Source organism: Hylaeus anthracinus, unplaced genomic scaffold (genome assembly GCF_026225885.1).
Source record: "Hylaeus anthracinus isolate JK02 unplaced genomic scaffold, UHH_iyHylAnth1.0_haploid 12001, whole genome shotgun sequence".
Classification (NCBI taxonomy): Eukaryota; Metazoa; Arthropoda; class Insecta; order Hymenoptera; family Colletidae; genus Hylaeus; species Hylaeus anthracinus.
Window position 1 is genome coordinate 7,940,441 of NW_026534348.1, and position 13,634 is coordinate 7,954,074.

At 39.1% G+C, this 13,634-nt stretch overlaps 2 protein-coding genes across 2 annotated transcripts in view; one reads left to right on the plus strand and one right to left on the minus strand.

Annotated features, from left to right (window-relative positions):
* LOC128891165 (protein crumbs) overlaps positions 1-13,634 on the minus strand; it is a 254,301-nt gene that overhangs the window by 173,920 nt on the left and 66,747 nt on the right. The gene's annotated exons all lie outside the window — the stretch shown is intronic.
* The window catches only part of LOC128890616 (protein sickie), a 203,337-nt gene that overhangs the window by 40,481 nt on the left and 149,222 nt on the right, over positions 1-13,634 (plus strand). Inside the window, exon 4 of the mRNA XM_054149270.1 lies at positions 1,070-1,239. Within this exon, the coding sequence (XP_054005245.1) occupies positions 1,070-1,239 (170 nt within the window). The remainder of the gene's footprint in view (positions 1-1,069; positions 1,240-13,634) is intronic.

Consider the following 13,634-nt stretch of genomic DNA (forward strand, 5'->3'; position numbering starts at 1 on the left):
GCGGCCGCTCCAACGGTCTACGCGCGCTCTGATTGGTCGGGGTTTTCCGTTAATATCTCCTCAACGAATCCTCGGACAACAATTTCGCTAAGGAAAAAGTTGTTTCAAATCACCTCTACTCTGTGTATACAGAGTGTCCCAAAAATGTTGTAACACCTTGAAAGAGGTGGTTCGGGAGGTGATTTGAAACAACTTTTTCCTTAGCGAAAATGTTGTCCGAGGCTTCGTTGAGGAGATATTAACGAAAAACACTGACCAATCAGAGCGCGAGGCGGTCGCGCTCCCCGACCAATTAGAGCGCGCGTAGACCGTTGAAGCGGCCGCGGTAGCGAAGGCTACGCGCTAGGTCGATGCTTCGATGCACGTCGCTCCAACGGTCTACGCGCGCTCTGATTGGTCGGGGTTTTCGCTTAATATCTCCTTAACGAAGCCCCATCCGACATTTTTGCAAAGGAAATTGTTGTTCAGAATCGTCTCAGCTACCCCCCATTTCCGGCTCCTCCCCGAGTTTTGGGACACCCTGTATATGTCCGTCTAGGCGTTGAAAGTTTAACTCCTTGTTAAATTTTTATTTAGGATTAAGGAACAATAATCGTTTCCAATAATGCATTAATCATTTGGATAATGAAGTATCGCATATATATTAATATTTCTCCCCGAATCGTTTGACTAATGAGACAGTTATTCTAAATTACAAACAAACGATTCATAATTGACAAACTCTGCGAAAAGTGACACCAAACACCTTAACACGTTTGATCGCCGCGTCATCCATATGTGGGTGACAGTGATTTTCACTGAAGAACCAAAAAAAAATTAATTCCGAAAGTTAAGCTTCACAGGAAACGAATTTAAATGAAATTCGTGTATTTTGATGAAAGTTACAAAAATAAATACCACGTCGGATGTTTGATTATGTAGTCTCCAATAATCTGAATAATATTTAATCCCAGCAGAAATTTTCAAAAATATTTCTCTGGCAGTCAACGTGTTAAAAAGGGCAGATTTTCTGTCCCATCACCAAACAGACACAAGTTTATAGCATGATCGATGTCTCTGTGTTGCGCAGGTCGAGAACGTGAGCCTGTGCGTAGGAGCGCTCCGGGCTCTAGGGGCAGACGTGGCCTCTGTGAATCCCAGCGAATTGGCCGCGGGATCAACCCTTTGGCCAGTCCTTGCCCTTCTCTTCGCCCTCTCGCGATACAAGCAGAGAGCCAAACAGCTTCAAGACATGCCTAGGTAAGTTGGAAAATAGATTTCTTCTTCTTCGCAACTGATAATGTAGCGAGCATCCGTATCGACAATGTTCGTCGCTGGTAAGTTAGATTTCCTTGTCGACAGTTGGTAAGGTAGTGTTGCTCGACTGAAACATAGGAATCGGAGACACTGCTTTATCGAATGAAAAACAAAGTAATTCCGTGTGTTCAACAGTATACACGAATTACAGAGTATTTTAATTTTTTGTACAATTTTTTCGATTATTATCATACGAATAGGTGTTGATATTATTAAAGAATGTAAAAATGAACTCTTGGAACAACCTAATAGAATAAAACGCAATCAGTTCTGCATTCGACGAGTTCCTTTTTATTATCTCTTTGCACTGTTTTCACGAGTCTGGCTCGTGATGAAAATTTTAGGCCAAACTTGACAATCACGAGTCAGGCCCGTTGTTAAGCTTGGCGAGTTAGTCATTGAGAGATTCTGTGGTGAATAATTCGTTAGCAGTTCTTCGACAGACTTAAAACGTGTTTTCATTGAGAATAATTTTAATTAATAACAGCTCAACGCACACATATGTGCTCACTGGTCTTGAAAAGGTTAATTGAATTTTACTTTTCTTCAACTGTTCTATCACTGGCATAGTTACCCTATAGAATGCCGGTGTCGAAAGTCTTGAAACGCTCTCGAAGCAAAGGTAAACTCATTTAATTCGCGAACGTCTATCTCAAGGGTCGAGAGCTCAAGGCTCGCTTAACGAGAACCCATCGGTGATCCTCTCAGCTTCTTTCTCGTTTCATCGACATTGATCGATACCCTTCGCCACGGATAAATGTGGTTATTCCCTTGGCTCGCTTTCGCGAAATTTTCGAGCACTTAGGCGCCTGGTCGTAATATTTTCATTCTTCGCGAGCTCGAATCGATACCGACGTCCCGTCAGACGAACGACCTGGCGGCGTGCTCATTAACGTCCGCGTTAATCAAGCTGTACGCACGCTCACGCCACGGAATGTTCTGCGAATATTGCTGGCGCGTGTACACGCAGCCACGAGTCTGCATTAGGGTGCAACGGGTTGGCACCGTGGTATTGGCAAATTGTATTCGTTGAAATTATAATTTAATCGTTACATTATAATTTGATATCGTTATTATGTTATAATTCCATTGGTGCTATAGTTGTGCACCCGTGAAATATCTATAGCATTATTAGTAGTTGTCTTAAATAAATGTTACGTTCGCCGTTTTATCATTGCTATATATATATTTTTTTAGCCTCTTTCACGTGATACTATTAAAAATTAGAAATTATTAATTAAACCTACAAAACGCACGTAAATTGCAGCAGTGCTATAATATAATTATGCACCTTGGTGTATTTGAATTCATTGACAGGGTTTGAAAACAATCGGATAGACGATAATTCTTGAGTGTTGCATAATTGATAATTCTCGCTCGTTTCACGTTGTTTCGTCGAAGCCAGTGCACGAGAAAATAGGTACGAACTGATTAGAAATGGTAATTCAAACGATAGAAAAACAGATCGCGCAGGGAAACGCGTGCCGAGTAAAATTCAAGGTCCGCCGTCTAATGAAACGTGTAAAGACTCTTCGTTGGGACGAAGGAGCGTAAACCGTTGGAACAGCCAGGAACGCTCGACATTAACATATTAACAATGCTCCATTATGCCCACGACTGAGTGTAGCCCGTGGTCGTAGTGTTACGCTCGCCGCACAATACACCGAACGCCCGCCCGCAACACAAACGAATCAGCGTGGGTGTATTATGGCTCTGGCTCTTATAACTAGAATATACTGGGTAGTCGGGAAATCTTTGCCAGCGTTAAAAAGCTGTTGGACTATTGCACCAGTGACTCCGAAAATTCGTGGCTAACAGGTTTTGCTTTATTGTTTTGTTTATCTAACAGATTACGCGTGTACTTGGTAATTACAATAATTGTATGTATTGGAAATTGGGTATAATGAAAGAACAAAATACTAATTTTACTTTTGATTTTAATTTAATTTAATTTTATTTTAATTTTACCCAAGTACTTACTCTTACGCGTACTCACTTGGGTCGAGTACAACTCAAGGGGCTTGGAACATCAAACAATGAAATGAAATCACTTTTTTTTTTTAATTTTTTTTTTATTATTAAAATTTAAGCGATTCCGAATCATTCTACGCAAAGAAAGTTTAATTTGGAGCACTTCTCTTCTACACTAGAAGTGGTAGAAATAATTTGTTGAAAAAAAAAAAATGGAATTTTGTTTTTCACAAAGTTTCTTTTTCTCTGACAAAAAAAGTTCCACGACACGAAGTTAGTAAAAAGAACGCGATAAAACTGTAAAAAAATATAAGGAAGTACAGCTGACAACTTTCTCGAAGAGAAAATAACGACAGTTAAATTTGCAGAAGACCGGAGGCGCGGTTACCTTGGTCACAGACATAGGGTATTGCTTTCTAGGGTAAAGAAGACAGTAAATTTCCGAAAAAGCAGTGTTTTAATCGACTTTGATAAAATTCAATACGATTTGATAACTAAGTCTAAATTAAATGATAAATGTGATATTTCCAAATGTTACGTTGTAAATATGAACATGAATGAAGTTTAGACACGTATAGTTTTATAATAAAAAATTTATTTGGAAACATCAAACCTATCATCTCATTTAGACGAATTTCTTCGATAGACATAGAGAGAACGAATATTTATGGGAAATATGTAGCATTCCATTTAAAAAAACTGAAGGTCACCTATATTTCTCAGAAAATAGTAAAAAAAACGAAAGATTTATATACCTGGTTACATTCCGTACAAAAAGCAGCATCACTTTTCTTCTTTCATTTCTTCTTTTTTTTTTTGTTGTCATATGTACCGTTTACGAGAAAAAAGCTGCCTAGTACTAGCCTGAACACCCTGTATATAAATCCATAGATCAACGAGTGCGGGACTGTACGACACCTCGATACACCTGACGATCGATCTCTCATATCCCTTCGCCGATATTCGTTCACGCGAACGCGTCGCATCTCTTTGTCTCTTCTCTTTACAAACAAAGATCGTCAGTTGTCCGCGATTCTATTCGATTTTTCCGAAAACCTTGACAATACGTCTATCGGAAATTCGAGCGTTTCAGGAGCACCCTATAGAAAGCTATACCGGCCGGGCGTTTATACAATTTATACACAAGTTTGCGTGCAAACAGACTAGACACACGCCGGATTCTCCGCGCGCGATACTCATACTTGGGCACACAGGGTGTATTGTTACATCTCGGTACAATACCTCGCGCGTGCACGTGGAAGTGAAACGCACGGATTACCATAAAAATGATTTAAAAATTCACAATAGCTAGCGCTAACCAGTGGTTGGCGGGCTCCTACGGAAGGCGGACGACGCGATTGGTCGAACGGCGACCAATGGCGGGGGAAGCACACGGAGGCTGTGCGGACGCGAGCGCGAGCGAGACGAGATGAGATGTAGCGAAAGGGAGAGGGAGAAACGGGTTTAGGTGGGGGATGATGGACGACAGGGGGGTCGGTACAGGGTTGAAAGGAGAAAGGACGAACGAGAGTCAACGCGATTGGGAGATTCGAGAACGGGAACGAAGAGATACTAGCAAACAAAAATGTTTATATTAGGTTGTCCCGAAAGTTTCTTTCGCGAGTTGCACTCAGTTATTTTATGTGGTCGTGTATAAATAGACAATCTAATTTCATAGATATTCGTGGTGTAACGGTAATGGAGCAAAATGAATCGTGCACGATTCAGTGATGTAACATAAAACGTAAAATATTGTGCGTGTATTACTTATTAATAAAGCGAAAGAAGCTTTTGGGACAACCTAATATCTCAGAAACGGTTCACCTTTGGACCTATGTTTACTAAAGCTCTTTTACTCGGTACAGTGTACTCTATACAACATATAAATATTGAATGCTTTTTTTGAACACCCTGTATAAGTTAAATCAACATTCGTACTCCTTCCTTAGCAGTAAAATTGTACGAAGATGTAATTTACCATAAATGGTCCAAGACTTTTGCACAGTATGTACATCCAAATTCGTTTACGTGTCTAATCCTAATTGATTTTAGCAAATCGACTTCGTTCGGTACTCCCGTAAGAGAAATCTGATGAAAAATGTTCGTAAACCTAGCGTTAAACAGAAACAAAAACGTTGGGCGGGCTATCATTTTGCCCGGTACTGTACGACCCTGCTAAAAGGGAAGGTATATGTATACTGCATCTGCATGGGTATCCAGGAGAGAAAGGGAGGTAGAGCGAGGGAGACAGCGCAGGGTGACAGCGAGTAAGAGCGAGAAGCAGTGGGAGAGTTTGGTTGAGCCGATTGGTGGGGGGAGCAAGGATGAGGGAGGGAGAGAGCGAAAGAGAGAAGCCACGTGCTATGGGAACGGGAATGGATCTCTCTCGGCAGGCCTCAGTTCGAAACGGGCCATCAGCGATGCCTACACACCATGGCCACACAATGACCGTGGAATTGCTCGCCATAAGGCATCGTCGCGTCGGTGGACGTGTAGTGTTGTGAAAAGGTTTCGTTTTTAACGACCACTGGAGACCCTGTTTTTGTTTTCTCTCTCTCTCTCTCTCTCTCTCTCTCTCTCTCTCTCGTTCTCTCTTTCGTTGTCCTTTTCATCGCGGAACATGCGAATCGAGAACTGGTCCGCGAAAACAAAGGACCGAGACCGGTGGAAAATATGCTTTCTTTGAAACGACACACTGTTTCGAGAATCTCAGATCGATACGATACAAAATGAAACCAGCCATCCGACGATCGATCCCCAGGAAGTGATAAAAATAGTAAGATCCTGTTTCGAGAAATTTCTGTCATCGACGTGACCGTCGAGAAATAATAACACGTCCCGATCAATCGTGCGGTAACGACTGTTAACTATTGTTTACGTTGAATCGTAATCGGTGGAAACGAATATTGTGGATTTTGACTTGTGTTTCGACGAGACGTGTCCGCAGAAAGGATGCGATTTCGTTAAGGGAGGGATGTTTAACCGCGAGCTCCGATTATATTGGGTTGTCTGGAAAGTTCACGTCTGAATATATCGGAATGTTTGGAAACAGATAACACGTGGACGTCCCTTGAAAGGTGGAAAAATTGTGGAACAAAATGGTACATATATATAATTCAATAAATGTATATCGAAAATCAAACGTGTCTTTGAATGTTTCTTAAAAATTGCCACGAACTTTCTGGACAACCCAATAGTTCGATAACGCGGTTCGAGAAGAGAAGACGTGTCGCAGCCTCGCAAGAAAAATAACGCAAAATAATCAATTTTCGATTATCGGATTTAATAGAAATTGCATGAGAAATGTATCGTATCATCCATGGCAAGAGTGTCAAATACCGTTTGGAAGTTTCTGGCTAGCTAAGCAGATTTAAAGGTCACTTTGCACTCGAGAGATGACACAGTTTGTTTATGGTAGATTTCATTGAATCTCGAGTGTTAGTAGCACATCGATCCTTATACGAGTTCTCAAATTTTCATTTATTAAGCCTTTGCATTCGCGCGACGCCTCTAGGGCGACATACGTAATTTGACGCGTTCGCTGCCAGACTAACGCTCTTGAAAATGTCTACTTGGATTCAATTTTGTTTACAGACTATTGGAAACTGGGTAATGAAACATTTATCGTGGTATTTAGTTTTGTAACTTCGCGAAACATTAAAATATTTCATTTAAATTCATTTTCTGTCACACTTAACTTTCAGAATCAATTTTTGTAGTTTGTCGGTGGAAAGCACCTGGTCACCTATTTGTTTGTTTACACGCGCGAACGGTGACGTAGCGGTCAACGCGTTAAAAGTGATTTTTTGAACGTACGATATGAATTTTACTTATTTCAGAATACGGCTAATTATTAATTGAAATAATAATACATCGAGTCACGAATGTTCGTAGATGTTTCTTTTCGAAGTAGAGTTTTCGGTTTTACAGAAATTTATTATAGAAATGGACACGATTTGATTCTATAGAAAAATGCCTCGAGCGCAAAGGGTTAAACCTCTCTTACACAAAACTTGAACAAATCAAACCTCCGCAACTCGAAGAATTCAGCTCTTCAGGTTCAAGTTACCGAGGTTGGATTATATTAGGTTGTCCGAAAAGTTTCTTTCGTTTTATTAATAAATAATACGTGCACAATATTATATGTTTTATTTTTACTTTACTGTTACAACATGAATATCTATGAAATTAGATCGTCTATTTGTACAAACACGATCACATCAAATAATTGAGTGCAACTCGCGAAAGAAACTTTCGGGACAACCTAATATTGGGTCGTCCGGAAAGTCCATGCTGACTTTTGATAGATATAGTGCAGGTCTGAATACGTCGTAATGGCTGAAAACAAATAACATATACATACGTATATGTACATCCCTTAAAAGGTGGAAAGTTTGTGGAACAAAATGGTACCTATGTAATTCAATAAATATACATATAAATAAACGTGTATTACCATTCAAATGTGCCTTTGAAGTTTTCTTCCAAAATTGCCACGAACTTTCCGGACAGCCTGATATTTTCCTTCGTGTCGCTCGCGGAATCGACGTCTCTCGCGTTTCGTTGCTCTTCTTGCGCCGCGATATCGCGTTCCGGTCTGCTTTAAATACGAACAATGCCGAAGTTTGTGTACATAGATGATTTTTGCGTCGAGGAGGATCGAAATGGAGATCACGTCGCGTGACGAATAACACGGGAGTGTCGGAGGGAATGAATCACTGTCTCTCCCGGGAACGATTAGCTTTTTTTTTTTTTTTTTCATGTGCCCCGTCGATCGAGATACAGCGACAGAATTTTTGTCGAGAAAGGGGCAACAAAAAGTGAGAGCGTTCGCTTTTTTGTTAAAACGCCGGGCGGGAGCCTGGTCACCTATTTGTTTGTTTACACGCGCGAGCGCATCGCGCCGACCGGTTGATTCATCGGGACACTTTTGACCGTCAGAAGTGTCAGTGCACGCAAGAAGCGGTGTACGGTACCGTGTCGCGGGAGAAAACAGGAAACTGGCGTCGAAAATCGCTGCAAAATGGGAAACAACGGGAGCAGCAGCGGAGCCAACAGGAAAGCACGGAGCCTGCCGAACTCGCCAGAGGCGCACAGGTATCGTTACCTTTGACAATGCTTTCAGAATCAGTTGCTTCGTGACAGGTTCTCTCGATTTTTACAGAAGAACACCTCGTTACGAGGCCAAGTACTAGAGCGCAAGACGTTCGGGTCACAGATTTCCTTACCTCTCTTAAGCTGACAGGACCAAATCAGCAGAATCATATCGGACTTGGTGGAATATTTAGTACTTATTTTCTACTAATTTCTACTACCAATAATAATTTTGTATCTCGTACCGTACTCGACAAAAATCGCGACGCTGCTAGCTTGATATTTAAGGACCACGCGTAAAAATTAATAAAAATGCAAAAATCAAAGCGAATGCATTTAGTACTGAATTTGTACTAATTCGTACCACGTGACAAAATTTTGTACCTCCTACCGTATTCGAAAAAATCGTGGCGCTGCTAACTTAATTCTTTCTAATATTAACATTTTATTCTAATATTAACGATTTTCAAAAAGAAATGCTTGTAATAGCCTGAACACCCTGTATATCGTATAAAATTTGTTCGTAACATTTGAAACAAATCTTAAATAGAATGTCTTTTACGTAAAATCGTTGAATAAGTGTCTGCTGAAGGGAAAATTAATTGAAATTGTCGGAAATGTTTAATGTCAAAGGACAATCGTTTTATACGAATTATTTTGAAAGCAAGGAACGTTTAAGGAACGGTTAATTAAAATATTTCTCTTTAAATTTGTTTTAAAATAGTTTCGCACGAGTAACGATGCAGATGGCGACTGATTCCGAATTCGAGCCACTGTATGATGTACTTACTCGTTCGCTGGTTCCGTTTGATTCGATACGGTACAACTTAAATGCATATACACATTGCCTTTATCTTCGCGAATTGAACTTTTACGGTGACCTGCCTTGCGAGTTAAAGCGTATTCTGTGTTCCCTCGATGGTCCTGGATTTTACGATCCACGTATCACGGGAAACGAACGTGTTCTATGGTTCGAGGTTTCGATTGCCTCCTATCTTTGGCCATTACACCGATTCGTACAAACTGCCTGCAACACTCTGTAAATTGGACAATGTATCGTAACAAAATCTAAATCGGTACCTTGTACAATTTAATAATACTTTCACCGCTGTTGCGCCACTGTCAAATGATAGAGCAAATAAATTGGGTGTTTATCTTTAAATTTAGTCAAAAATTGAGCCTTGATCGAAATAACTTCCTTCTTACGCTTGTCTTTTTTTTTTTTTTTAATTAATCTTTAATTTCTACATTTCAATTGAATGATACAACAGATTGAAATTCCTACATTTACCATTTCAGTAAGAAGAATAACATTTTATTAACGAGTGTAATAAGTATTTAACTTGCTCTTAAATTCGATGTTTATCTTTCAATTTATTAAGAAACTAAGTATTGATCGATCCGATTGCTCTCCTTTTAGAGTTACCTTCTTTCGTTGATTTTTTTATCAAATATCAACATCTCTTTTATATTAATAAGAATGAAATTTTACTAACTAGCATGAAAAGCGTTTAATTTGCTCTTACAATACTGCAAGTGTTCCTTTATTCGTTTCATTTCCTGTTTGATCCAAGACGAACATTATTATTTGGAATAGTGCATGCGTCGATCTTTGTACTTACAATTACACCCTCCTCGCAATATGTAGAAATTAATATAAAACTTAGAATCGAACAAGCAAGAGTAGCGTCAAAAGGATAAATGGAATGTCAACTTACATGTAACCGTAATGATACCATGAGGTTGAAGGATTGTATCTTTACAAATTCGTCGACAAAATGCGACGTGTCGCATGTTCTATCAGTTCGATCGGTGCGCTACGACTATTCACGTTCGAACACGATCCTGGGTAAAAGGATCCCAGAAAAGGGACAAAATTTCCCTGCAGCGACTACCGGTGGAGGCGTTTAATTTCGTTAAAGGACTGCAAACGGAGACGACGAACCGTAAAAGTCGGAATCATGCAGCGTGTATAATTACACCGCGCTGAGAAATAAGACATGCTCGGTCACGATCTATATTGAGAAAGGAAAAATTCAAAACCAGATCCCCGGTGCCCCGACTGGCCATCGCCACGGGGCCCCGAAGACCGGTTAGAAGTTGACTGCAGGTCGCATCTCGACACCTTCTGCACTTGGAACCTCCGACGTGAACATGCGATCCGGTCGGAGAACATCCTCTCGCGTATACTTCGAAGCGTTGATCGACGGTGTGTCGACGAACATGTAAAAAACTGTGTTATCATCGGTCGAAGTCGATCTATAAGGCACCCGCGACGGAAACTTAACAAAATCTACAAAAAATGTATACACACCTTAATCGTGATTACTTACTTCTACGTTTATGTTATTATAAATAAACAATTTTATAAAATTATTGCGACGACAAAATTGCTTCAACGCGTGAAATGGATACACACCTCGATGGTGTACGACTTCTACGTTTATTTTTTTATATTCAATTTTTAATATCATCGCGAAGAAGGAATGCGTTGACAGATGAAATTGCACATAATTAGCATTATTTGAAATTTTCACAAATGGAAACATATTTTCATTGACATCCATTTCTTGAAGACTGACAGACATCTGATATCTCCAATAAACCATATTGTAGTCTTTTTAGATATCGAGAATAACAGCAAAGACGAATTGATTATTGCCTTCGCGGCTACAAGTTTCAAAGCTAATCAAATGCGATGTACCGGAATGTATTAATGAAATCACCAATAATATTATGGTAGTTACAGAATTATCGAAGAGGAATGATTTGTTCAAGAATTTTTCCTACGTTACAAGTGGCACTCGATGTGTTTTATTCTCAAGTCAATTGAATAAATTATAAATAAAAATAGGGTATCCATCTTTCGTATTCGTATCTATAATTTATTACAAAAACTGCCGAAGTTAGCCAAGAGAATAATGCCGCAGATTGAATATGAAGCATGATAGAATTGTGTAATTAAAATTCTAATATTCATTGAACGAGTGATAAACATAAAGTCGTTTCTTTTCTATTCGTTAATCGAAATTTCTATTTGGATGGGAATTTTGCCTACCTCTGTCGTAGACGTTAAAGCAGCCTAGAAAGGAGCAGCCTAAAGCCAGCCGAATACAGCGCGAAAAGAGCTTAGGTGGTATTAGGAGGGGCGGACTGGGGGATCCCTCTAATAATTTTTAGGGTCCAACGATCCCACGACCCTCGATTCCTATCCACCTGGCGGCGTTCGATTCACGAGAACAGAAATTTCCTTTTAAAGCACGAAAAAATATGGACTTTATGTTACAGCCAACGTAGATTTTATATTACAGCCATTTTTTCGTTTACGAACGAGTTCCACCGCGTTATTCTTTTCACGTTTTGGTTCGTTTTATGTATCTTTCATTTCTGAGCCTGTAAAATAAATTTGTTTGCCTCGAACGCCCCGCTGTAACACATTAGCCAGAAGTAGAAATTTAGAAATGGGATATTTGAAAAATATGTAAAAACTCTAAGGTCCTATAGGGAAAAGAATTATCGCAAACAACAATCTTCAACGCAAATATTTTTATATTAAAGAAGACCACCAATATTATTGCTCGAAATCTACATATATCAGTAATACAGTTTTTAAGAAAATTTTAAAAATGGAGGTTTCTGGAAAAATATAAAGATTTCCACCTTCTTTAAAGGGACGAATTATCAGAAATAACAATTTCCAACCGAAATATTTTTGTACCGAAAAAGACTAGCAATTTTGCTGTTCGAAATGTAAATGTGTCAGAAATAGTAATAATGATAAGATACTTACCCGGTAAATTCAGAAATTCAGGATGTTTTAAAAATATGTCAAAACAGACGTTCTACAAGAAAAAAAAAAAAAATGATCACAAACATTAATATTCAACTTGAACGTTTTTAAACTAAAGAAGAGCAATATCGTTGGTTAAAATGTTAACGTATCCAACGTGATTACTATCACAAATAATACTCATGAGATTCAATAATCACAAGCAGCATTTTTCAACTTAATATTATTGGTCGAATTGTACATAAATCAGCAGTAATAGTAAGAAAAAAAACTTTGTAAGAAAAACTCAGGAATGGGAATTCTGAAAAAATGTAATAATTTCTACAAGGAGAAAAATGATCACAAAAAGCACTCTTTAACTGAAGTATATTTAAACGAAAAATCACCAGCAATATTATAAGTTCGAAATGTAAATATATAAGCAATAGTAATAACGATAACAGTAATGACAAGATACTTACCCATCAGGTGAATTCAAAATTGATATTTTTTTTAAATTCTTCAAATTCGCAAATTCTGCAAAGAGAAGAATCGTCACGAGCAACAACCTTGGACGTAAATATTTTGAAACCAAAGAAAAAAATCAGAAATATTGTTCGTATTTTTATTAAATACGTTGGACACCTTACCATAATTCGAACGATTTACAGACGACACTGTCTATTCGCAAACACGAAGAAATTATTTAACGAATTGCGACTGCACAGCGAGAGTTCGCAAATCAAGAGTCGCTTGTATTTTCGCCAGACGAAGTCAACGTTCTCGCGGTGTATCACAATGAAGCCAAAAAAAAAAAAAAAGAAAAGAAAAAATTGTTTTGCGAAATTCTGTCGTAAACGGAGTCCTGTCTATTCCGTGGGAGAACCGGTCCCTCGGCGCGACGACTTTCGAATAAACTTCGCTCGACGTAGATTGACTCCATTTCTGCACAATTCAAATGCATCAAAAGTTTCTATTAAATGGTCGCCTTTGTTCTGGTTCATGCGTGCCGTCGGAATCGACGCGGTTTTCTACTCTGTGAAACGTGACTTTTGTTATCGTTGAACGCCAGACGATAATACCCAACGAAACACTTACGTGGACAATTTAAATGTGCCTCCCACGAAGTTCAGCAGTTTCAGCTCGGTTCTATCGCTTCGTGTTGTTCGAAACTTCCGTTCCGACGATTTTTGTTTACTTTGTTTGTCCGGTGAGGATCGGTTTAATATCCTTCGACGGTGCAGCTGGAAATGAACTGTAAATAAATTATGATTCTACGAAGCAGTGACGTGAGATCTTTAATGAACGCGGTGAGTCGTTAATCACGGTTGGTTTTAAAGACGACTTGAAATATGTGGGACGTTTGTGAAGCGAGAGTCGAGACAGTTTTGCGCGGAAGGGTAAGAAACCCCTAAAATTTGGGAAATTAAATTTCATCGCCGAGGATGCGATTTCGGTGTGACAATGAGTTTTTATAAAGAATTAATATGATGCACAGGTTGTT